General features: G+C 43.9%; 1 protein-coding gene and 1 long non-coding RNA gene across 3 annotated transcripts in view; one reads left to right on the top strand and one right to left on the bottom strand.

Moving 5' to 3' along the window:
- LOC311608947 overlaps positions 1 to 15,679 on the bottom strand; it is a 30,969-nt gene extending 15,290 nt beyond the window's left edge. Inside the window, exons 1-2 of the long non-coding RNA XR_014783196.1 lie at positions 15,631 to 15,679; positions 5,936 to 6,114 (exon numbers count right to left, since the gene is read on the bottom strand). This is a non-coding gene — a long non-coding RNA (uncharacterized lncRNA). The remainder of the gene's footprint in view (positions 1 to 5,935; positions 6,115 to 15,630) is intronic.
- A 10-nt stretch (positions 15,680 to 15,689) lies between these two features.
- ZCCHC9 (zinc finger CCHC-type containing 9) lies at positions 15,690 to 24,979 on the top strand. 2 transcript variants are annotated; one of them, XM_084801639.1, is made up of 6 exons: positions 15,690 to 15,780; positions 17,527 to 17,937; positions 20,578 to 20,728; positions 20,891 to 20,983; positions 22,683 to 22,751; positions 24,292 to 24,979. In XM_084801639.1, the coding sequence occupies exons 2-6, from the start codon at positions 17,554 to 17,556 to the stop codon at positions 24,408 to 24,410; spliced, it is 816 nt and encodes a 271-aa protein (XP_084657765.1). In that variant the 5' UTR covers positions 15,690 to 15,780; positions 17,527 to 17,553; the 3' UTR covers positions 24,411 to 24,979. The 2 variants fall into 2 exon arrangements, with proteins under 2 accessions (XP_084657765.1, XP_084657766.1); XM_084801640.1 differs by lacking the exon at positions 15,690 to 15,780 and adding an exon at positions 15,804 to 16,186.
- The last annotated feature ends 1,691 nt before the right edge of the window (positions 24,980 to 26,670 follow it).

The raw sequence follows: 26,670 nt of genomic DNA, 5'->3' as shown, positions 1-26,670 counted from the left end.
CTTAAATGTCTCATTTTTGTTGTTTTTGTTTTTTGTTTTGTGTGTGTGTGTGTGTGTGTGTGTGTGTGTGTGTGTGTGTGTACTTTTTGTTAACATTATCAATTACAATCAGGTAAAACAAAACTTCTCATTTTCCATACCACAATGTGGGTCTCCTGATAGGTAAGTAGATTGTGAAATGAAGTGTATGTGTAGATTTGTTCTTCCTCATTTCATTCCAAGGAGAATTTTTAATTTGAGGTCTTTAGAGTCAGTGACCAGTGTAAGAGCACACAGCAAACAGGGCTGTATTTCCCCGTGTTATGGATGACAGGGGTTCTCAGAGAAGGCTTGTAAATGGAAAACATGTGATCAACAATCCAGGGAGAAATGTGGATTAGTACACCACATCCCAACAGAAAATCATTCTTATATGATTTTCTGAAAATTCAAGTTTGCAAACTGAAGTTCTCTTTTCTCTGGAAAGAAAGTGAAGCAGAAGCACTGTATCTTTTTTAAAGCAAGAAGAAATTTCTTTCCAACGTGAACTTCCAACTAGCTTCCTACTGACTCAGGGCTGGTCAGGGCACGCTTGCATTATGTTATGATGGTTTTCTTGTTCAGTGTTTAGAAGGCATCAAGTTATGATTCATTATGAGTTGTGGGTTTGAAATGTTCTTTTCCACCCTGAATAGCCAAATAGCATCCAAAGCGACTCGAAAGTTAACATAAACTATGAGGCCTAGTGTTTTAGGTTTTAGTGTGTGATTATGCAGTGAAATGTTTCTTTTCCCTCACCATGACAGAACCTAAAAGTCTAAGGTGCTCCGGGATGCACAAGTAGGGCCATGTTTAGCTAAATGTGAGACTGTCCAGGCCTAGCCTCATCTCATCTGTCTATGTTGAGCAGTGAGCGAGCTGGGCATCCCACTTTTTTAAAAATGAGAAACAAGGACCCTTTGTGTACTGTGTATACTGTGGGAGTTTTTTTTTTTTCTCCTACTCTCTTTTCACAGTTCTCTGGGCAACACTCCCATATGTCCTTGAATTGATGCTGGTCCAGCCACACAGCCCTTTCCTGGCTCCAGCTCTTCAGTTCACCACTGAGCTCTCTCCGAAAGCATGTGGCTTGCTTGCCAGGCTCATCGCATTTGTGTCAAGTCCTAAGCACTTGTTCTCTTTTTACTATCAGAAGCATTCTTCTCAACAGCCCAACCTTCCCAGGATGCTCTCTTTTTTTCCATTGCCAACAAGAGGTCAGCATGACTCACTCTTCCCATTGTGGACTGTTTCATTTCATTTTCTGTCTCCCTGAAAAGGGACTTGATCTGACGCGATCCCATCTATATGCGATCCCCATCTATATGCATATTTAGGGCTCCCTGATTCAATAAGGCTGTCTGGCCAGTGAGTCTGGAGTATCCACTGGTCTGTACATCCTCAGCACTGAGATTGCTATAGTGTGCCATCAAACTTAGCTTTGTTTGTTTTGTTTGTTTGTTGTTTTCTTTGCAAGACAGAATTTCTCAGTGTGACAGCCCTGATTGGCCTGGAAGTCACTCTGATGACCAGGATGGCCTTGAACTCACAGAGATTAGCCTGCCTCTATCTCCTGAGTGCTGAGAGTGAAAGTATGCAATGCCGCACTGGGCCAGGTCTAGCTTTTAAGGTGAGTGCTAGAGACTAAGCTCAGGTCCTCATGTTTGTCCAGCTAAAGCTTCACACATTGATCTCCCCACCTCAAGGTTATCCCTGCATTTAACTTTGTAAATGTAGTGTTGTTACTTCTCTTTACATGGAAAGGAAATTGAGGTTTGGGTACCTTAAATCATTCATCTTGATCACACAATTCAAAAACAGACCCTAAATATATTTGATTTGTTTTAAAATGTATTAATCTACTATATACCAGGAATCTTCTTAGCCACCAATTTGTTGACCTGCATCAGCCAGGCTTTATATACACAAATAAAATGAAATTAAGCACATTTTCTGACAAATTGGAACACCATTTTCCACCTAAGTCCTGATCTTCTCACTAGTTTTTTTTTTTCTTTTTCTGCTTGTGCAGATGTTGGTCATGTCTTTGCACTTAGCTGGTCAAATTGACCAGCAAGTCAGTGCAGTAAGTTGTAAGCATCACTTAGGCAGCTGAGTTTGCTGCCTTGGTTCTCGTAGCCCAGCAGCTCTGGGAGTCATAAACTGTCTTGGTGGACAGCCATTACAAGCGAGAGATCTGCCCACCTCTGCTCACCTGCTCCTTGTCTTGGTGTAACTTTTAAGTACAAATTCTAATTATGAAGAACACCTATAACTAATTGATGCTTTTCACTATCAAGGTTGAGCTTGTCCAGATTATTACCAACTACCTGGTGGATTAGGAGAAGAACCTGGAGAGAGGCTGAGACATTAAAGTGCCCCCCGCCTCTGCCACAGTTGGCAGGAAGCGATTTTCCCTCCCAGTTTATGAGTAATCTGTCTGCCGGTGCGACAGACACAAGGAAGTCTCTGCTCTGAGAGTTTGTGTGGACTTGGAAACATGTAAAACTGCAGGCACTGTTCTCTTTACAATAAAACTTTCCTTAATATCACTGGGTTGTGTCTCTGGTTTTTAATAATACTAAAAAGGTCACTATGCCAGTTACAGGCAACAGGAAGCAAAGGTATTTTAAAGTGCTGGCACTGATGTTTTAAGGCCACAGAGATACATCTAGATAGCAGTCTAACCATCTAGATGTTAACTATAAACAGCCCTGTACACATGTCTTGTGGACACCACTGGAAGTGAGGAGCAGATATGATAAGTAATTTTCCAGAAATTAGAGCAAAAGGAAACCTTTTCTTTTGAAAAGGGGGGAGATAATGAACGTCTATATAAACGAGGACAAACAGAGGCTATGCGTTGGTTTAGTATATACTGCAGCAATAGTTGTTAGCCCTGCCGGTTGTATCTGGCATGAACTCAAGCAAGCAGAGGCATGGGAACCCTTTGTGGTTAAGGAAAGTACTGACAGGTGTGCTCTGACGGCAGCTGCGGGCGGAGAAGCTGCAGGCTAACAAGGCGGGCACCTAGAGCGTGGGTTTATGAAGAATGTTTAGCTTTACCTGTTGGTGCTGAGTGTGAGCAAGGGATCTGTCAGCCATAGGCCACATTCTGTTCAGTCTGAGCTGACTGCTCCAGAGGCTGCATGTTAGATTCCTAGACCAGACTGGCTGCTCTAGAAATTGTGGGTGAGAACTCTGTTGTCAGATGTGGCCTGAACATTGTCCATTTATACAATAAATCTCTCATTACAAGTCAAAGCTTCTTATCTGAAATTCTGAAAATGTTTTTAGTACTTTAGTATGATTTGAAAGACAAATAACATATAGTCAAATTAGTCCATAAGGCTTTTTCCTGGGTTCACTATAATTAGCATCCAGTCAAATCCTATATTCCCTCTGCTAATGCATCCTCATTTTGAGCATTATTACTCTTTCCCTTCCATGTTGCAATGCCTATTACCTAAAAAAGGATGGAGAAGGAGGTGGGAGCCATCAATCACATAACAAGTTATGAAACACTGCTCCGCACACAAGACTAGCATTAGCTTGAACCACAGGAGCAGGATCAAGTTACATTTTATATTAAGTGAGCATTGTAGACACTACAAATAAAGCATCGGGGCTATAGTGAAATCTCCTGTCTTCATTCATGTTCCTTCAGGACAAGTACAGAAAGGGACAATGGTGCTGGTGGTGGTGGGCACTACTCTAATGTTGGAGTGACAAATTACAATGGGGTAGACATTCCAAAGGGCAAATGACACTGACAGAATTTGAGACATCACGCTAAGTACCCCAAATGAGATGGAGCAGGGGATAGGTTTGAACTGATAGTTGAAGAATGAAGAAGGACAGAAAGCTCAGACTGTGGCTCACTAGCTGCACAGCGGTACTGCTGGGGCACAAGTCCGGAAGTCTCCAGTCACCACAGCATTTTAATCTCCAGTTTCCTCTGTATGAAGTAAGAACTGTGGCTGTTTCATTAGGGCCTTTAGGGAGACTAAAAACTAGTATCTGAAAAGTTTACTCAGAAGTACTCAGTTCATCATTTAAGTATTTTCTGGATAAATACATCATCATCATCATCATCATCATCATCTTCATCGTCGTCGTCATCATCTCTGAATACAACCTTAACATTTATAGGGCAATTAAACAACAATCGTCATTGGTGTTTAGATGGTCCCTCTTCTGAAGAATTTTATGAGCTAAATTGTAACGGAAGGCAAAGTCATAGCTAAAGGCCCGTAAGCATGAAGGACCCAAAGGGATTAGACACATATGGCAATGTTTCCTTTCTTTTTCAAAAAAAAAAAAAGAAGAAGAAGAAGGCTGAAAAAAAAAAAAAGAGTGTGTTAAACATGTGCTTGTGGATGGGAGAAGCCTAATTTAACCTGCCTCTCTCAAGAACCACCCCCAGCAAGAGCAGGATCCCAGACAAAGACACTCTCCTTTTTTCTTGCTCCCTTTGATATATAATGTGTTTCGCTCTTGGCCGCCAAGACACACTGACATTTGCATTAACTGTTCATTTGCCCGCAGACCTTTAGAATGAATCTCTCAGTTGTGTGGCTGTATCACAGTGTGTCATAAGGAGTGAGTTCACGTGAGGCTTTGCTCCACAGAACCAAACTTCCACTACTCAGGAGTCACTAAAGCCAGGTGTGCCGTCCATAGCCTCACTTTAAAACTTCCTCTACTTATCCAATGTATTTTTCTGACACTTCTTTAGACAATCTATAGATTACACAACCACATGAATATCCATTCCTCTCAAAAGTTGCCAAGCATTTGAATGTGAGGATCCTGTTTATGAACTTTGTGATGTTATACTTTTTGACACCAAAAAGGAGCACACTGGCAATGTCTGTTGTGTGTGGGGGGGTGTTACATGAGACATTGCATGGAACAGATGAGATAGAAGGACTTGTTGCTAAGGATTCAGTCCCCAACTGGAAGCCATGTCATCCTGCCATGTAATCACACCGTGCAACTGGCTCTGAACAACGAACCTAATGCAGCCAGTGTCCATGCAGACAGTGATGCAAGATGGAGCTTAGCTCCCAACCACGGGGCTTGTTTCTTTGTTTTTGAGACAGAAGTTCTTTGTATCCCTGGCTCTCCTAGATGAGTAGACATTCTGTAAACCAGGCTGGCCTTGAACTCAGAGATCTTCCTGCCTCTGCCTCTGGACTGCTGGGATTAAAGGCCTCACTACTACCACTTTTTAAAAAGTGTGCTGTCCCTTGTGTCTGACCAGGAAGCAGCTACAGCAGGCTTTCACCAGGAATCACCCCTGTGCTCTTCTATGGGGAAGGAAGCACAATCTCTTCTCACGAGCTACTGCAGCCCATCCTAAACCAGCTGCTCTTCAGGCAGGTTAAACACCACCAAACCTGTGCGTGTTTTGAAGGCAGCCAAAAGAATTTAATTTGAGAGAGCAATCCTAAAGGCAAGTGGGAACTCTTTGAGTGTGAGAATGAAAGTTTATTCCAGTCAATATGAGGAGGAAAAGAAACTTGAGCCTCTGCAAGTCAGTACTTCCCAATATGCTGTCAAAGGGTCTATAGTCTTACCTATTAAAAACAAGACCAAAAAATGGTACAGCACACCAGTAGCTATAATTGTATTGCTTGGCACAGGGCGCTGTTGGCACTTGGTCACTTGTACTTGCCAGGCAAGGCTTTTGATGTATGCCCAAAGACAAATTTTTAAACCAATCTTGGCTTTCTTTGTGAGACAGAAAGAATTCCTGCCTCACAAAATTTGTATGAGGATAAACGCAATTAATCAGTACCTATAATTTCTGATTTTTAAAAATTACAACCTATGGGAAGAAGCCGTTTACATTAGAACCCACTACGCACACACATATGAACTTGTAAATAAAGGCTTTGTCAGCAACACTTACCTTAGTGTTGGAGATGCACTCTGATGGTTTTTCTAGACAGTACCGTTCCATTCTCTTCTAGTTTTGAGGCCAGGGCTATAGCTCAGTGCTGCAGAATATTCTTAGCATGCACACAGGGCTCTGTGTTCAATACCGGCACCTCCCTCCCATGAAAATTCTAAATGTAAGCCACTGTTGACCTGGAATATATTAAAGAGATGGAAGTCACAGCTTGGAAAGCATGAACTTAGTTACCTGGCTCAATAAACATTGGCGTCTCTGATTTTCTTTCTTCTAACTCTTTAAGTATCTCTTTCCATTGCTTTCTCATTTCTATGCTATGTGAGGAAAATTCTGTTAGGCACATAGTTGTGTGTAATGTGTTACTTCTCCTGACAGCTTACAAGAATGCTTAGCAATTGACCTCTGATTTGACTCCCTAAGTAGAGAAAGCAGATCTGAGTCCAAGGCATTTAAGGATCAGAGAATACAGTGCTGCTGAGAAAGGGGTCTAACCCTCTGTAGTAAAAATTCTCTCCAGTCCTGGCCTGACTTTTTAGTGATTCTTGCATGTGGAAGACTTGGGTGCTAGCAGAGAGCCAGCCAGGTTGGAGAACAGGGACCGCATCCAAAGCGGCACAGTCATGAGAGATGTTTGAGCATCAGAATGCAAAGATTTTGGTGACCACTGCGGGCTCTCAATTATGGGCAAAACCATAACCTCTGAAGGAGGAATCGTGCTTGTGAGTTGGAAAATCCTAAACAGCCCTGTCAACAAAGCTACGCAAACTGCAGCCAGCAAATTGAATCTCAGAGTGAAAAAGGAACAACACTTTCACAGCCAGATAGCACAACCAAGATGTTTTTACAATTTATCATCCCAGCAGTTTCTTGCATACAATTATCAACTATTAGGTTTGAGAAAAATTACAAAAGGGAGACCAATGTGTGGTTTAGTTTGCTGAAGAGAGATGTGGGTATGTCCACAGTTAGTCCTGTATTCCATTAGGGAAAAATGACTGAATTTATGTAACTTTCATAGGGGAAAGGTGAGTAGGAGAACATGGTCCATGAATGAAGCTGTGTGGGGAGAATTCTGTGATTTGTGAGAAAATCCAATAGAATAGGATGAGAGTCCTGTGACCTCAGCCCTCCAAGCACAAAATGATTCTTGGGATGTGCTTTCATGCCACTCCCAGCTGTAGTGAATCGAAGTGGGTTCACTTCCAATTGCCCATCATCTCCCTGTTATTCAGATGATGCTTAAAAGCATGGGTTGTCCTTATGAATGTATAAACTCATGTGAACATGCCTTGCCCTTGAGACTGTATACAGTTTGAACTCATGTGAACTTTTCTCATATGACCTTGTTTGAGCCCCAGTGTATAAATTTGTCTGATGCTCTGAATAAAGTTGACTATTGCGTGACAATGGAGGTATACTGTATGAGTTCATAATGTTGCCCCCAAAGCCAGTGCTGGGTGTGAGATATTCTTCTATGAGTTTCTGGGTAGAAAGCACCCATTGATCCCAACCCAATACATGGTATTTCCATTGCCCTTGGTTACTCACCAGAACTATATGATAAAATCCTACTTCTGGAAACACTGGATGAAGAACACAAAGAAATCACTAAGCTGGAATATTTATTTCTGTTGTCATTTATAGTGACAGATAGTTCTATGTAAACTGCTGGAGGAGAAAAATCCACCAATGGTCTTTCTAAGCTGTGAACCCTGCATGCTACAATGCCAATCTTCCAGGCAAGATTGTTCCTGGGTGCGATAGTGTCCATAATGTTTGGGGGTTAACCAACTCCTTCCCAGTTTGGTTTAAGGTCCACTCCATGGAAATAAATTCATGCCTGATACCGTATACCTGGTCAAAAGCCCATATCTGAGGAGGTCACAGGCCCTAGGGGAGAGTGTACTAGCAACATGGCTAGCATAGGTTGGTCTTTGAACTCTGACTAGCGGAAGCAAGAAAATGAAGAAAGGGACACACATACAGAAAAGGTAAGGTCAGGTGTGCTGCATGTACTCCAATGAGTGGAACCAGTACCTCTCCAACCTGGAACCACAAGAGTATTACACACAGCACCAGGTGAGCTAATGTCCATCAGAGGTGTCTGGAGGTGAGCAGGCTTCGGCTATAAACATCTGGAAGGAGGAAGGTACAGTTGCTAGTTTGGGGGCACACTAATCATTGTCAGTAAACTTTTGTGCTTGGACCACAGAAAGAAGGCTTTGCCATGACAAGGACCAAGGCATGCGACAATGGAACTTGCTATAAGAAAGCAGGCTAAGCAAACCATGAGAAGTGAGCCGGTGAGCAGTAATCCTCTACTCAACCTTCCTAATGCTGTGACCCTTTAATGCAGCTCCTCACGTGGTGACCTGCAACCATTAAATTATTTTCATTGCTACTTCATGACTGCAATTTTGCCACTGCTGTGAATCATAATGTAACCCCACAGGTTGAGAACCACTGTGCTATGGCCTCTGTTCCAGTTTCTACCTTGAGGTCCTTCCCTGACCTCCCTCAGTGATGGACTTATAAACTCTAAGGTGAAATAAATTTTTTCCTCCCTAAGCTGCTTTCAGTCATAGTGTTTTATCACAGTAGAAGCCCTAAAACAACATGTAAGGATTGTCAAAAACAATTTTTTAAAGCTGCAATTGTATTATAAAGTCAAGATTTAAGAAGAACGTTTGAAAATTAGGTATTATAAAACAATTACATAGAAACGAACGGAACTGATATTATCACTTAGTTCCCATTAGCTATACCAGACTCCTTACTCTCCAAAAATGCATTTGACTCACACATTCTGCATGTGCCTTCAATCTGATGATTGGGGGCAAGGGGTGTGGAACCTTGGCATAATCACACACACACACACACACACACACACACACACACACACTCCTTGTTTGCACAAAACTAGGCCTAAAAGCAGTTTAGGAAAGTGGCAAGTCACGTAGGTGAGGTCAAACAAGATGAGTAGGGCCCCTAAAGCACAGAAGCTGGACCGCTGCCAACACAGACATGCCCAGAAATAACAGGAACCCCGGATGTGTGAGCACTCTGTGGGTACGCCTGAATTACTAGGAACTCATCAGTCGTGATGAGGCACTAAATGCCTTCAGGTGCACTTCAATCAGAGCTAGATTATACCATTAACATTAACGAGGCACAAGAAGACTCTAATGAATAAAAGAGGGTTGGTATTGAAGGTTTTTTAAAATGCATTTTGTTCATTTGGAAACAAATTGGTTAGCGAGGTGCAATCATGTCTCTTTGGTAGACAGGTGAACAGATTTAGTTCCTTATGACTCTGTTGAAGCAACACACATTCAGAGTGCCCATGGTGCATCTTTGAAATGTTCAGTTACATGGCCCGTCAAATTAGTTCAGTGAAAGCAGACACTGGCTTATCTACATTTTGCTAACCTTTTTTATTTAAAAAAAAATACAAATAATATTTAGCTATTCTTTCTCTCCAATCCAGATTTTCTCATTACATTGCTGTGATGCTGTTTTTCCTCTCTTGCAGCTTCATTCTGTTTTTAAGTAACATCTTTCAGCTTTAGTCTGAATATATGCTCACCAAAATTTTGATGTAGAAATTCAGCAGTATTTTAGCTCGGGAAGTAAATACTATATTTGTCAGTTATCTATAGTTATCTATGTACTTTCATGTTTGTGTGGAAAATAATGAAGTGAAATAGGGGCCAACCCCAGGAAGGAGCATGGGCAGACCTGGGAGTATACATGTTACATGCTGGATCCAGATTTGTCTGTCTGTCTGTCTGTCTGTCTGTCTGTCTGTCTGTCTCTCTCTCTCTCTCTCTCTCTCTCTCTCTCTCTCTCTCTCTCTCTCTCTCTCTCTGTGTGTGTGTGTGTGTGTGTGTGTGTAGGATAGTGACACCAGGCACTTACCTTTAAAAATGGGTTCTGTCTTGGTACTTTCCTAACCCTCTCTCTAGCTGCTGCAACACAGTGGGTAGGTTTTTCTCAAGGCCTCCCAAGAATAATCGATGTATATGAAATCTATAGCATTTGTGTATTCCTTTCACTAGCTATCTTGCTTGTGGTTTGTGAATCTTCATGGTGTACTTTCACAGGCTGCTGGCTGTTTAAAGTCAAGGAGTCTCTCACTTGTCTTTATCACCTAACAAGACACTGGAGACAGTGGCTATGCGAAGTGCTTTATCTCAATGGAACCCCATCATTCCCCGTGCATGGGTAGTTCATACCCAGTATCATTTCCTCAGACAGAGGGGGAGGGGAAGCACTCACTTCAGATAATGCAGGAACACTTACAAATTCCACCACTTCCTTGAAATGTAGAGGGGTAAGCACTCCTTTGATGCACTTGACATGCTAACGTCTACAAATTGTGATTAGGGACTTGAGTTTGAGAGACTCCAGGAGAGGCTGAGAGCACAGTTAGAGGACTTCATCATTCCTACAATTAGTGCTCCAATCCTATTCTTTGTCATTTTAAATCAGCGGACAGGAAAAAGGCTTAAACTTTTTCTGGGGACAATACAACTGCATACATTTAATAAATGGGACAGCTCCCATGTATTGCTTAGCAACTTCAAACAATTCCTACTAATGGTTTTTCCTTCCAGATACTTCAGATACCCTTTCCCTCACCTCTGAAATTAAGAAGTGATGCTTACGGCTTTTGTTATTGAGGAAGAAAACCAACAATGTAGGTGAGAATAAGAACAATATGGTGCATATCAGGTGACAAAACTCTATTTCTAGCATTGTGTCCTAGAGTAGTCACGTCTCTTGAATGTGTTGATTTGTGAAACAAGGAGATGGATTTTTTAAAAGTATATATGTCTATGTGTGTTATTATTATTCTTGTTTGTATATATTTGTATAGTATTATTACAAATTCTTGAGTCCTATGTCAAAAACCATAGTTTAAAACTCTTTTAAATGATTTTAAATTTAACTCATACTCATTGAATAACATTTATAAAATGGCATATGAAGAAGTACATAATTGGATTATCCACAACCCTTACTGCAAAGATTCTAAAACAGCTTTAAAAATATTGACAGATTGTTTTTTAAAGAAAGAGTCTGTTATAGCATCTCTTGTCCATATCTCACTTTCACTGCAAACAAGGAGCTGACAATTCATTTCCACCTTCCAATGCTTTCTTTTTCTGTACATTTTAATGAAGTTCAATTAATTTCTAGAGGATGTTGAAATCAAACTAGGCACACTTCTTTCATACAAAACCTACTTGGCAGTTTTACGCTGTCTACTGTGAGATCTGGAATGGCAACCCATGGCTTCACAATACTGCCATGCTTTGAATCTGAAACACTCCCAACAGGGCTGGTGTGCTATTTTATAACTGGATTCTAGGTCCTACCCAGAGTTCTTTCTGTTCCCCATCTCCCATCTGCTCTGACATGAACAATGCTTCTGCCATGCACTTCTGACACCACAAACTGAGCTACTCTACAGTGCTTTTCCTGATGGTCTGAAACAAACAAACAACAAATAAAACTTTCCTCCTTTCAGTAACTTGAAAGTAACTAATACTAAAGTTCTTAAGCGCTAAGCGATAAAAATGTGAACGCTTGAATTTGACACAAACTGTTCCAGCTCTCCTCTCCAGTCACTACACTGTCTGTATTCCACATGACTCTTGTGCAAAGCTGGCTGCCCTGACACTGCTCGCTGAGAAAGCCAGTGCATCCAGTCAGGGCCTTTGGAGACTCTTGGGCTTGCAGTACTTCCCGGTCCCCTTCACCAGGCTGACCAAACACTTGTCACTCAGAAAGGGTTTGGGCAGGAATGGATATATAAAATTCTAGTGGGGCTGGATCTAATTCCACAGAAGATGGCAGAAGCAAACTGGTCTACTCTGCCTTCCACTGAGGCCTGCCATGAAACACAATGCAGAGATCAGCTGGTGTGCGCATACAAAAACTGGAGTCGCTAAACTGGGGAAGCAGAACTCCAGTGGACCAGTAAGTCAACACTTACTGCGCTCTGCTATGCCTTAGCCAGATTCACAACCACCTGAGTTTGGAAGTGGGCCCCTGGGCCACGAGAGAACTCCAGAAACCTTCTCTTCGTCCCCAGGGAATGGGAAAGCCTAACACCAAGAGTCAGAGTCTCCCACGTTCATTCTTTCTCCCTTCCCTCCTTTCTGCTCACCTCATTCTCACTGTCTCTCTCTGTGGCTCTCTGTCTCTGTCTCTCTGGGGGAATTTCTGGTGTTGTTGCTGTACAACACTCATACTCTTGTAAATAATCATCTTAAGCTCGTTTACCAAGCTGGACTCAACAGGATCTTTAAGTCTGCCTATTCCTTCTGTATTAGAGGTGAATAGAGGTTCACCCAGAATAGGCATGCCCAGAATAGGCATGCAGTAGAACTTTAAATGAGGGCTAAAATATATATTGCCACAGACTCACATCAGGTGTCCCCATCAGTTGCTCTTTGCAAGGACCAGACAAACTCCATTTTGAAAAAGAAACTCCATTTTGTACTAAACCTGGGAAAACCACAAAGTAGTCTAAACAGAAAAATACTCTCTAGGAACACAATCAGCCCACCTTGAGAAAGTCCAAATATACTCTCCACTGGTCAAGCTGACCAGCAGGTGGTCGGGCACATAGCAATAACTGATTAGGAGAAACCAGGCCAAAGTTCCTAAAGCCCCAATGACTGCTTCAACCAATCTTTTCTGTAGGTCAACTTGCCCCTACACCTATTATCCAACCATGAAACACCAAGGCTTGTAACTCCCTGCTTGTAGCTTTTCTGCCCAAATGCCATCCAATCATATAATGTAAAACCCCTTTCTTTGTCTAAAACCTATAAAAACCCTTCTCAATTGATACTCGGGGCCACTTCCCTGCATCTGCTGAGTCAGTGCATAGGAGGTATGGCCCGGGCTCGAACCTGCAATAAAGACTCCCTCAAGATTGCATTTGTACTTGGCTCTTGGGTGGTCTGTTTGGGGAGTCTCTCAAAATTTGGGCATAACACTCTTTACTTACTACCTTGAGACAGATTCTCTCACTGAACCTGGAGCTCACTAGCTGAGAAAAACTAGTTGTCCAGCAAACTCCAGAAATCTGCCTGTCTCTGCCTCCTCGGCACTGGGATTATAACAACCCACCAGCACACTTGGCCTTCAACATGGGTCTTGGCGATCATTATGTCCTTTGGATTATGTGGACAGTACCTGAGCCACCTCTCCAGCCCTAACGTTATGTTTGTGTGTGCTGTTTTGCTGTCTGTGGGGTGCTGCTGCAGAGGTCAAAGTCTAGCATACCCAGATAGCCAACTGAGCTTGTCCTATTATGACAGACTCCCTTTTTCAGGGGGGGTTCTCTCTTCACCTGATCTGGGGAACCCCAGATCTTGTAAGGAGTGCCACCTATCCCTCAGGGAATATTACAGGCCCTGATAGAACCCGTTCAACAAGCACCTGGGGGTTCCTGGAACCATCCCACCTTACACTAAGGAGATCCTAGCCTCCAGCAAATGGCTGGCCTTTAATTGTACCTGGAAGTTCTTCCCCCATCCATAGGATAATTAAGTACTGTGTTCTCCTTCTTGTGATAGGACTCCATGCTACTGCATTTAAAGGAAGTATTATACCACTGCGTGTATGCTCTTATTTCCTTATAGTATGGTGTTTAAAAATAGTATTTAACTGACAATATGTATGCTAAGCATACCCATATGTATGGAAATGCCACAGTGAAATTCATTCCACCAGTTCTGTTCCTCTAGAGAACACTGACAAATACAGATGCTTTACAATATTTTAAAAAATGAAGCATATCCTCTGATAACAAAACTCTTGTCTCCTCATCTAACATTTTTCTACCTTACATTTTGTCATGAAATGAATAGTTATAATACATCAATAAGTAAAAGGGAATGGAATAAAAAGATAATCTCTTGAGTTGTAAGTAAACATCCCCCGGGTCTTACCTTGGCACTCAGTAGAGCATATTTAAAGTGAGTTCAAGTAGACAATGCTCTGTAGAGTTTCAAAACAGTACACAATTACAGACTGAGCTCTTGGATCCAAACTTCATTCTGTTTTTTACTGTCTGTGTGACCTTGAGTAAGTAACTCTAGCTCTCTGCATTTATTTCCTTGTTACATGCAGAAAGCAACAGCTGCCCCACCCCCAGAAAACAGTACTTATAACTAGTAGGAATACTAACACTTCTTCTTGCACCCCAAAGGGCTCAGTCTACGACCTGCTCTCTCAACTATGAATCCTCCTCAAAACAGGCTGGAGGAATCAGATCTTCATGGGAATTCAGCACAAAAATACAGGTTTTCGTTGAATGCGCCACCTAGTGGTACACATTGTGTTCAAGGCCAGGCACCCACAGAAAATAAATCCTCACACTGAGTGGAAATGTCAGCAGGTTTGAGCCAGCTGCTGGCTGAGGTCACAAACTTCGAGCGAGGAGCATGATCACACACCTTTGAAGCAGCTCATTTCCCAACAGCTAGAGGATTGTGTTTGTATTTTTAAACTTTCTGGTGTGGTATTTACCATACCAAAGCACAATACCTTTCCGATATTGATTTTCCTTTTAAGGAAAACAGGCCCATTTCAGTTCTTCATCCAGCGAACAGAGTAAGGAGCGAGAATCAATTATGGGAGAGGTTAACTGGGTACAATAAAATGTATTATACAATCCACTGTGGGTTGCAAAGTGTCACCAGAAAGCATGGCCTGTCACTGCCTAGCGCGAGAGGATGTTTGGGAGGCTTGGATAAGAATAAACTCTTATGTGTCCAAACAGACTGAAGAAACCCGGAGTATCATGCCAACAGAACAACTTATGTAAATCCTGGTGCTAAATAAGTACAGCGACCACTTAAGAAAACGCGAAGGCCCCTTTGTACAGAGTTCAAAAAGGACAGAGACTGTACAGAGTTCAGACTAGGGAAGCCGGCAGGGACTTAACACACGCTCAACAATTAGAATATCATCCCAACCGTGAGAAAAGACGGAAGGGTTTTGAGCAGAAAGTCACCGACTTGATCTGACAGACCGACTTACGTTTTCAAAACTTCACTTGTGGAAAATAATTTAGGCGTGGGGGGTCGGGGGGGGGTGAGGTGGGGGGGGTGAGGTGGGGGGGCGGACGTCTGCCCAGATGAGCCGCAGTAACTTGGGCCAACAGTGAAAGCTGAGCCAAGGGAAGAGGCAGTTGGAAACTAAAGGGAAGGAGAGCAGAGTGGACGAAGAGCGTGAGGATGGAGAACTAAATGTATATAGCAATGCCATTTCTCACCGAGCACAATCGGGGGGGAGGGGGGTGGCTTCCGGGGGAGGGGCGGGGTGGAGGCGAAGAGGAACTAATAGGACCGAGGACAAGAATGTTCTTGATGTCTAGCCACAAAATGTTAATGTTTAATTAGACCGCTCAGAACCAACAGGCGCTCCAAAGACCTTTGCAGACTTGTATGCGAGTGACACTCCTACCGCGCTGACACCTTTGCCGAGCCTCTGCTTAAAATGCCCTTGGCCCGCTCCCACAGGACACTTTAAGGAAGCCCTTGCTCCCAGCAGTCCTCGCCTGTCTCCCTCTAAACTGCGCATTCCACGACAGCACAAATCTTCGAGTCTCGGAAGTCTAGTGCAGCGACCTGTTAACACTATATGACCCACAAACTAGCATCGGCCACCTCTTACACACGCCTCATTGCACCTTAGCTGGGTCCGGAGGAAGTGACGCGCAGAGGAAAGGTGTACTTCCGGTCTTCGTGGCCACGCCCTCGTCCGGGGTCGGGCTTCTCTGGCTTGCTGTCTCAACTGCTCTGGAGGATTCACACGGGGTAAGGAGCTAGGTGGGCGACACGGGTTGGGATGTAGGGGCTACTGTGCCACCTCGGGCTGGCTGGAACCGGAGTCGTGACGGGGGTCACGAGGACAGAGGCTGGAGCCAGTCCGATCGTCCGGCCCGGCTGTTGGGAGCCGGCCTCGCAGGCTGAAGGTGCCCACGGGACGCTGCTGGGAGCGCAGGGACGTCGCTGCCTCTCGTGCGGGAGCATCTGGTCTGCCCAGCCTATCCATGTCACCCTCCTGACACCCCGAGCTACACATCCCGGGTGTGCGGAAGGAGGATCCGCCCTCTTGGTGACAGTCCCGGGAGACCAATGTGTCCTAAAGCGGTGTGCAGCGGCACTCACCGGCCGGGAAGGCATGCTGCAGACTGCTGGCGCCAAGGCTGCCCTGAAAGTGGTAACTCAGTAGTTCAGATCATTCTTTGATTGTGTCTGATGTGCTCATTCATAGAAGAGGAAAAATAAGCCGCCGTCGGAATTGCTAGGTTGTGTGCGAAGTAAAATAGTCAATTATATGTTGGACCCAATAATTCATCTTAAAACAAACTCCCTTAAAAGTATGTGCACATCTATACTCTAAATAAAACGTCCATTTATGAGAATTTGAACACATTAAGGGTATACAAACAAGGCTTCTTGGTATGAAGTTTACTTTACAATTTAAATCATTGAAATGGAATAATGGAAAATGATTTATAATCATTGGACTACAAATGGCAGTCACCCTCATTAATAAGAGACTATCACATGACTGCAAACACTTTTTTAAAAATTTCTTTTATTAATTTATTCATATTACATCTCATTTGTTATCCCATCCCTTGTATCCTTCCATTCCTCCCTCCCTCCCATTTTCCCCTTACTCCTCTCCCCTATGACTGTGACTGAGGAGGACCTCCTCCCCCTGTATATGCTCATAGGGTAGCAAGTCTCTTCTTGGTACCTTGCTATCCTTCCTCTAAGTGCCACCAGGCCTCCCCATCCAGGGGACGTGGTCAAATATGGGGCACCAGAGTTCGTGTGAAAGTCAGTCCCCACTCTCCACTCAACTGTGGAAAATGTCCTGTCCATTGACTAGATCTGGGTAGGGGTTCGAAGTTTACTGCACATATTGTTCTTGGCTGGTGCCATAGTTTGAGCAGGACCCCTGGGCCCAGATCTGCCCATCATGATGTTCTTCTTGTAGGTTTCTAGGACCCTCTGGATCCTTCTGTTTCCCCATTCTCCCATGCTTGACTTTTTATATTGCCTTTATTTATACATCTCCCGGGGAGAACTAAAGACAAACTTAAAAGGACAAGCGTTCTGTGTGCTTACTAGTGTGCTTTGCAAGTTGTCTTACTGAAATGGCAAATTAAGCAAGCAGTTTGGGAGAACCTAGACTGAAGTTTAAAGGTAGGAAAAGAAATGGCCAGGGAAACTGCAGGATTTTCAAGGACCACTCAACGTATTTATATGTGATTTCTAATGTGCAATTCATTTGTTGGCAATTGCTTTCTAGTTCTAAGCAAATATATATGTCTTTGTCTTCAACTGGAGTGGAACTTCTCCGATCAATGCCAAAACTATTTTAGAGAAATGTCTTTGCAGCACACCATGTGTCAATGCAGATACTTACCGGAAAAATTTTTTAGTGGTTTAAAGTTTAAAATATTGAGTATGTTTGATAACAATGGCCTGTCTGTCATCTTCAGTTTTTAATTAATTGACTGATTACTGCATGTGCTTAACTTACAGATCGGTTGAAGCGCCTCTAATGAAACCATGACCAGGTGGGCTCGGGTAACCACCTCCAATAGTAAGAGACCCCTGTCTGCAACATCATGGGAGGACATGAAGAAGGGGCCTGCAGACAGAGCAGGCCAAAACTTTCCAAAGTATAAACAACGTCAGGTCAGCGGGCTGCCCCTTAAAAATGACACCCCTCAGGCAAAGCACAAAAAGAACAAAAAGAAAAAAGAGTACTTGAATGAAGATGTGAACGGATTCATGGAATACCTGAAACAGAACTCAAAAATGCTTCACAGTGGAGAGCTGATAGCAACGGACAGCCAGGAAGTGAGGGAGGAAGTTGAAGTGGCCTTAAGGAAAGACAGGCGACGGGAAGGAAGGCGGTTAAAGAGGCAAGCGGCAAAGAAGAATGCAATGGTGAGGCTGTGGCTGTGCTGCTTACTTCCTTGTGTAACTAAAGGCTGTCAGTCATCTGCTCATACAATATGTACCTTAACAGCCCAGTTACTGCTGTCCTGGTGCATCTCCTTAAGGCTTGTGCTTGCTTAGCATGTGTGCGCGCGTGTGTGTGTGTGTGTGTGTGTGTGTGTGTGTGTGTGTGTGTGTCTGTGTCTGTGTGAGTGTCTGTGTGTGTGTGTCTGTGTGTGTGTCTGTGTGTATACACATATATGTATGGACACGTACTTAGTATACTGGTTAGTTGTCGTAAGAACACTATACAAATGATAGTATTCCCCTAGGACTGAAGTTACAGACAATTAGAAGTCCCTGCCCCCTCTTGTGGGTGCTAGGAATCAAACCCGGATCCTCTGGTAAATCAGCAGGGCTCTTAGATCAGGGTCGCATCTCCAGACCTAATTCCATTGTGCATGGGTGCTTGCAATTTTTTGAATATCGATATTGCTTATCATAATACCAATTAGAGTATTTTGTATGCACACCCCCTATTTGGACAGAAATTCCAATATTATTTAGTATGATGCTTAAACTTTTAAAGTCTTTTCCATGTAAGAAAAGAGTTCCTATTTAAGTTGTTTTATAAATCACAATAAAAATCAGAGCTGGTGGTTTTATTAGCTTCTGATAAGTCCTGTCTTACTCTTTCTGTAGTTGAAGTGCTATCCTACCGCCTGTGCCATTTCCCACTTAAATATGAGATGGATTGCTAGAGTCATTAGGTTTTTTGTTTGTTTTCTGAGTTGTTTTTTATTTGTTTGTTTGTTTTGTTGTTTGGAAACAGGGTTTCACTGTCCTAGACTCACTTTGTAGACCTGACTGGCCTTGAACTCAAGGAAGATCCACCTGCCTCTGCCTCCCGAGTTCTGGAATTTAAGGCGTGCACCACCACGCCCATCTGAGTCATTAGTTTTTTTGTTGGGTTGTTTTGTTTGTGCTCAGATGGAGTCTTGTTAGGTAGCCCTGGCTAACCTGGAACTAACTATGTAGCTCAGGCTGGCCTCAGACTTAGGACGGCCGCTTGCCCATGCCTCTCTCCCATGTGTCGGAACTGCAGGCATGTGCCACCACACCGGCCTCTAAGTGTTGAAATGGCTTAGATTTCTTCAGTAGTCCACAGGTCTCAGAAGAGACCTATTTTCAGAAGTCATGTAGTCTGGGTGATGTTTTGTAGTCAATGAAATCTCTCAGTGTAACCGGAGTGAATACACATTTTCTTCCTACACCCTTCGCTGTGTTGCTGGCTTGTCCTGGAATCAAAGTGAGATGGGTTTCCTCCTCCCATAGTTTACTGAATCGCTCTTTTAACATCTGAATATTTCCACCATTTATAACTTCTGGTTTGGATGATAGTTCGGACCCACCACGTGCTACTGTTTGGAGCCAGTGTCAACCAGCTGTTACGTAGTCTTCAGTTTTGCGTCAGCTGATCACTTTATTAGAGACAGCAAGTCTGTACAGCAGCCAGATGAGATACATTGCTGTGAACTGTTGTTGAACCAGGAGTGCAGCCCACCACACCTTCCGCAGCTTCTGTAGGCTGTGACATCACTTACACTTCCTGTCCAACTAGCCCCGTACTCCTGCAGTACAAAACCTGGGCCATCATTTCCTGGCACTCAGAAACTTCAGGAACCCCACCCCTCTCCATGCCCCATACTCTGGTATCGCACAATCAGGAGGTACCAAGGTACCAAGGATAAGGATGCTGGGTTGTGTGTGTGTGTGGCCTCAGGTTTTGAAGCACTTGGCTTACAGAAGCCTGTTGAGGTTGTGTCAGAGCCCTCATTTGGGGGAGACTCTCTATCATAGGGTTTGGCCAGTGGCTTGACCTTTTCTTTCTGACAGGATTTTTCTTCCATGCCATTTGTCCCACTGTTGTGTTTATGTGAACAGGCAGCTAGTCTAGTGATTTCCTCACCTTCTTGTTCTTATTAGTGGCTGTGGGCCGGCCCCTGCTTGGCAGGCTGGTGCTCCTTGGTGCTGTCCTTAATGTTTTGGGTCTCAGATGCCATAATTTTAAAATACCCACGCCCTAATGATACTTGGGTACCTCCCAGCACAGATGAAGCTTGGCTTCTAGCAGCCTCCACTCAGCCATCCAAACACAGCCGCCTGCTTGACCTACCCGGAAACCTCATGTCTTATGATCTGAATCATAGTGGCAACACTGAGCCCAGCTTTAGTCAACTATGTGAAGTTTAAAAATACAGGTATTGATTAGCCATCGTCTGACTTGTACAAAGCCCGCTCCCTCAAACACGCCCTTTGTTTTCTGGTGCAGGAGTCTTTAGTAAAAAAGTGTATGATCCATAGTTGTTTGATTCATTTGAGCAATTGCCTCCTACAAAGCCACTTTTAACCTTGTGTCTGGTTCATGGATTAATTCATGGATTAATAGAATTAATTCTGAGAAGCACGTAAGTCCCTGGGACAGAAATGGTACCTGACTGTTTGGTGATGTGGAATGTACTTTCTTGTACAGATACAGCACTGATGCTTTTTTTAAACTTTAAAATGCAAAATAAAGAAAGTTTTGATGAAATACTGGTGAAGGCAAGAGAGTAGTTTTACCATGGAAGCTCATATTTTGTTTTTCAGGTATGTTTCCATTGCAGACAGCCTGGTCATGGGGTTGCTGACTGCCCAGCTGTGCTAGAAAGTCAGGATATGGGCACTGGCATCTGTTACCGCTGTGGGTCCACAGAGCATGAGATCACCAAGTGCAGAGCCAGCGTAGACCCCGCCCTTGGTATGTTCTCTTTCATGTCCTTGTTTGGTGCTGTGGGAGGGTGAGCACTAAATAGCCACCTCGGTAAAAAGATGTCTTTTCAGTTTACAGTATTTTCATGTGACTCGAATTACACGACTTGTCATATACACAATAAGTTAATGAGAACACTGATTCTTACAGGTGAATTTCCGTTTGCAAAATGCTTTGTCTGTGGAGAGATGGGACACCTGTCCAGGTCCTGCCCTGATAACACCAAAGGCGTCTATGCTGATGGTGAGTGCTGTTAACCCTCACCTGACCAAGGGCTCAGGCCTGTGCACCGTTGCTCAGAATTAAGATCTGACTTTTTAAATCTGATTTGAGTGTCTTTACCAAGTACTGTGCTGGGCTGGGCTATTTGTACTCTGTAGTGTGATTTATCAATAAATCAGGGAAAGCTAAAGCATGCTTCTCAAACTCCTTGCTTTAGCATTATTTGTGAGAAAATATTAAACATCTGTGGCTGGGTAAGCTCAACAGAAGCAGAAAGATTATATCCCAAATTAGTAAAAGATTTAAAAAGCCATGCAATGAATGCATCAGTGTCCTAGCACGCCATTCCACCAGAGAGAGGTGTGTACTGTCCCTTCTCTTGTGGTAATTTGTTTCTGGAATTTCTCCATGCTCGTGACCTGGGGCTTTCTGTAACTTTCTTGTCTTTGGCTCAGCTAGTGTCTTAAGAGCCTGCAGTAGAGACTGTTGTGTCTGAGACCTGCAGGACGGGGTTGTAAGAAGGTGGCTGGTGCCCTTGGGTCCTGGACATGTCCCTGCTGTATCTTGAGTTCCCCCACCCCAAGGATCAGCTGTAGGTCTTTGCCAGATGACTGGCCTTGTGTCAGTTTGTTGCCTGCAAAATGGAGATGAGGAAATTTGATTTTATTGATTCCAAGAGACACTTTTCACAGTTTTATGTCTGAAATCAAAATGTATTGCACCATTGGGGGGTCCTACATGATTGGCATCTTTTTTGTCTCGTGAAGTAATGACGTCTTGGAATCAGTGGTGTCTTAGGTTTTGCTCAGTTGTGGCCTTCATCATTTTTAAAGTAGGTGCATTAGTCAGGAACCTCTTCTGGCTTCACCATGCCATGAAGAAGGGTCTCGGCCTGGAAAGTTGACTTGTGCACGGAGAATGACCTTGCATGGTTAGCCAGATGGACCATTTTTGTTGTAGTTGTTGTTATTGTTGTTGTTGTTGTTGTTGTTGTTGTTGCAAAGCAAGAGGGGCACATCCTATACACGTGAGACAGGTTTGCATCCTATGGGGACATCTTCAGATAAGTCACTTCACCCACATACGATTATGAGAAAACTTGGTTATGGTGTGAAACACAAGTTGGCGAAACCACATGCGGTAACTGCACCATCCTGCAGTGTTGCTTAAATAAGGCAGATGGGAGTGTTTTCTCCAGTTAGAAGGACCAGCACATAGAAGGCACTGGAACAGACCTGCCTGAGTGAGTCACTGCCACACCTGATCAGCAGGTAGAGCAGTGGCGCTCACTAGCCTTTTGGGGGCGCTACTCGCTTGCTTAGAAACTGATAGAAACTGTAGTCATCCTTTTGAGGGCGCAAAAATGTGTCTGCACACAAGTTTTGTTTCCAGGTGAAGGCTCCGTGCCTTGACTGCCTCTCCAAGAGTCATCCTCCTAGACTTCATCCCAGAGGTGTTGGTCAGGTGCCTTCGGTCATGTTTCTCTTCTCTGCTGCTCTCTGGAAGGTCCAGTACAAGAAGGAGTGGCTGGGTACCACTTAGCGTTTCAAAATGTGGGAGTGGCCAATGGGTGGCTAAAAGGAGTGATGGCACCCACCCTGCCTCCTGACTCCAGCTGCCTTTACAAGTATCGGGGATCAGACAGAACGTGAAATTGCTCTCCGATGTTACAAGCCCCGCATCAGGATGATATAGTACTCAGTGACTCTCTTTTTCCTAGGTGGTGGCTGTAAGCTCTGTGGCTCTGTGGACCATTTTAAGAAAGATTGCCCTGAAAATCAGAATTCAGGTGAGTTCCTAGGCCTCCGTCTGTAAGGGGTGTTCCTCTCTGTGCTCCCCTGGTTCCATTAGTAATAACTGGTAGAGGCACTGCTGCCTTCAGACAGCTGCCATGGTGCTGCGACAGAGGCCTTATCACATGTGTGATCAGCCAGCACAGTCCCAAGTCCCTGAACATCAGGTCTGTACTGGGCCAAGCAAGCTGGTAAGCTGCAGGACCCTGTTCTGAAAAGCATCTCCCACAAGCTTCCTATTTGCTCAGAAATGGAGTTAAGTACACCAGGACTTACTTTGTCACTTAGCAAAAACATATTGATTCCTAAGATGACAAAATTAATCTTCAGCATTCATATGCCCAAGTGTCCTCTTGCACGTTGCTCTGTGTGCTCCAAAATAGTTGTCAAAGCTGTTAAACTTATTAAAAATGTGTCATCAACACAGCATCTGCTAGTACTTTTTTTTTCCCTAGTGAAATATGAGCCTTGGCCGTTAGAAGCTTCCTAAGTGTCCACTGTTCCTTGTAGCACACTTCTAAGGAAGGAGAGATCTTTATTCCCTAGTTTGTCCTGAACTAAAGAAAGAGACCCAGGTTTGGGGATGTGGCTAAGGTGGTTCCCTAATTGGGATGGGGACCTGACTAAAAAGCTGGGTGTGGTGCTGCGTGCTTGTGATCTGGGCACTGGGGCATGGGGAGAGGCGGGTCCCCAGGGCTTGCCAGGCACTTAGCCTAGCCAGCTTGTTGAGCTCCAGGCCAGAGAGACCCTGTCTCAAAAACAAGATAGATGGTGCTTGTGAAATGACACTCAGTTGTATTCTGGCTTCCACACGCATGCGCACACTTGTGCCTGTGTATTCCCACACATCAACTCACATATATACATGCCAAAATAAAAGTAAGGAGAGGCAGTAGGCCACCCCAGTAGTGCTTCTTAGAGAAAAAGCACATTTCTTCTTATCCCATGTAGTTCTGGTCACTGCTGAGTCCTCTCGTTCTTGCGTTCTTGCCCTGATGCTCAGATGTGAAAATCAGGAGCCCTGATTGACAGCCATGGCCAGAAGGAGACCATCTCTCTGTGGTGTAGGCAGTGAGATTGAAATGATGAAGTGGGGTTGGAGTTCCCCCTCCCCCCGGGAGGATTGCCGCTTCCCAAGCGACAAAACTGACAAGCAGATGTTGAATAATTTCGCAGGTGGGATCTGTGCATGTTAAACTGATGCCTCCCAAGCCTTGCTGTTTACGGCTCTTGGAATTCATTGACTCTTCAGTGATGAACTCTGGGAAAGAACGAAGGAGCTTTCTCATCAGTTTGTGCATTGCAAAGTAGCGGCTGCATTTCCCTAATTGGGACGAGAAATTGCCCGTGGTACTCAGAAATCAAGGGTTCTAATCAATGACAGAGTTGCTCACTTTCCTGCAGTGATGGAGGCTTCCTCTCCTTGTGATTATTCCTGTCAAAACTAGTTCCTTGCTAAACCGATACCACTCCAAGTGGAAGCATTTGATTATCGCTGTTTTTATATCGTGATTTTTTTTTTTAATCCCTCTGCAGATCGAGTCATCACAGTTGGTCGCTGGGCAAAGGGAATGAGCGCAGACTATGAAGAAGTTCTGGATGTGCCCAAACCTCAAAAACCTAAGACAAAAGTGCCCAAAGTCGTTAATTTTTGATTGTTGATAATTATCACCTTACTGTGACTTTCCAAAATAGGTCTTTAGGGGTTAGAGCTGGGCACCTGTCGAGGCAAGTTGGTTGGGCAAGTTGCCTTCATTCTGTTCATCAAGGAGTACAGGGTGATTGATTGTACTCTCCAGGCTCATGTGTGTGTGTGTGTGTGTGTGTGTGTGTGTGTGTGTCTGTCTGTCTGTCTGTCTGTCCATATTCAAGACAGATTCTATGTAGCCCAGGCGGGCTTCACACTAGTGACCCTGCCTCAGTGTCCTGAGTACTGAGATTACAGGCAGTGAGCCCGAGAACATATTTAACAGACAGAACTTAGACCTAGCTAAGTGGCTGTATACCTGATTGTGACTGTCATCTCTAGAAATGTAAATTATGAATCAAAGTTGATCACCCGTACACAAAGCACACAGCTTTGAGTTTTGTGAATAAATAAATGTTTTGTTAGCTGTTAATTCAGAGGATCAATTTATTGTAATAGAAATATATTTATATGTTCTCACAAACTCTGTAACTTTTAATACTCAATAAAATGATATCAGCTGTTTGCTTATGGTGAGCTGGTCATCAGTACTCTCTCTGTCAAGTCCCTTTGGAAGCAAGATTGTTTGTAAGCCTCAATATACTGGGATCTGTTCGGTTTTGATACAAAGAGTTAGAAATTATTAAACTTAAAGAGTACTCCAACATCACAGCTCTTTTTGGATTTCAAGTTTTCAAGAGAGAAATTCTAGCCAAAAAAAAAAAAAAAAATCAGTGTTCCATCTTCAGCCCGAGTGACGGCATGACAGATTGTGTGTTAGACTTCCCAGCACTGTCGATGAGTCAGGGTGTGGTGGAAACATCAGCGTAATAGAGTTAGAGCACTAATCAGAGACCCATTAGCGTCTTTGTCTGATTTGACGAATACATTGCATACTTAATTCATACACTCCACACGCCCTGCCACTGCCATTGTGCCGCATAATGGAGTGACTGGTGGTTTGCGTGTTGCCTTTGAAATTTTACCTGATTGAATCCATTTGTAACTAAAGGGAAACAGCTGTGATTAGCCACCGACACTGCAAAAGCTAAATATTTACCAAATAAGAAAAAGAAACGCAGTCTCTGTTTTCATGCCTGCACAGCTTAACAGTTCGGATCTTAATAGGAGCTGTGTGTGCTGTTCTTTTTGGTGAGGAAAACAACGTGATGACAAAACAGTGCTCCCTACCCCAGAGCTTAAGGGGATGCATGCCAGTTCCAATGAATTGCAAGCCCTGCTGCTGGAGGAAGACTCCTGTGTGCTCGCAGGAGTGGAGAGAAGTCCGTGTTTTCCGGCCAATCCTCAGTGCCGCAGTGCAGGTGGCCAGTTTGTCTTCCTTAGATCACTCAGTTTATGTTAATAGTTTGTCAGTTAGGGAGTGAAAACAGTAAAAATAAATTCCAGATGTTGAAGGCACCGTTTGGAAAGTCACAGATGCTCCAAGGGATGGCCTGGGGGCAGGGATGATAGGACACCGCATTGATTGGCTATTTCTTAAGCTGGGGATGCTCGAGAAAGTTGACAGTTGCTTAGTCCACGCAGCAGGCAAGCTCTGCTAGTTTTTGGGCGCTGGGAGGGTGGCTGTGACTGACGGAGGCTGTGCGCATTCCAGTGAGTGGGACTGAGGAGTGGAGTCGAAGTAGGGCAAACAATGTTTTATTACGTGATCAGGATGTTTTGTTGAACCCCTAAGACTTGGCTAGTATTCTGCCTCTCAGGCCTTTGTACACCTTTCTGTGACAGACACCTGAGTCCATGTGGCTGTCACATCCCTGGTGTCATAGCTGGTTCCATTTGGTTGCTTCACTGACGTCAAGCTCAAGTCCACCTAGAGTAACGAGGCTTGATTTCTTTCTTGTTCCTTTTATTCAGCACAGTTATGCTCCCAGCCATGAGCCTTGACTCTCAAGTTCTCCTGGCAAACCCACCTCAGTTTCATAGCCTCACTCCCCTTTATTCACGTTAGACATTTACTCTCCATCTGGCTCATCAGTGTCTGCAAGCAGCTGTAAGACCTTCTCCCCTGTGCACCCGACATAGCAAGCATAGCAGCAGTAACGCTATCTTGCAAGGCAAGACTAGAATAATAGGTTCCCGGGATAAGATAAGGCCTGGGGCCCAGAGGAAAAAGATAAAAGCGTGCTAAGATGACAGAAACAGTTTGTCCTTGTCAAACAAGATATTTATGGCCGGCCATCTGGCCCAGAGAATGGGTAGACTCCCCT

The sequence above is a fragment of the Acomys minous genome (genome assembly GCF_964271855.1).
Source record: "Acomys minous genome assembly, chromosome: 11".
Lineage (NCBI taxonomy): Eukaryota > Metazoa > Chordata > Mammalia > Rodentia > Muridae > Acomys > Acomys minous.
This window is presented reverse-complemented; position numbering and strand designations above follow the sequence as displayed.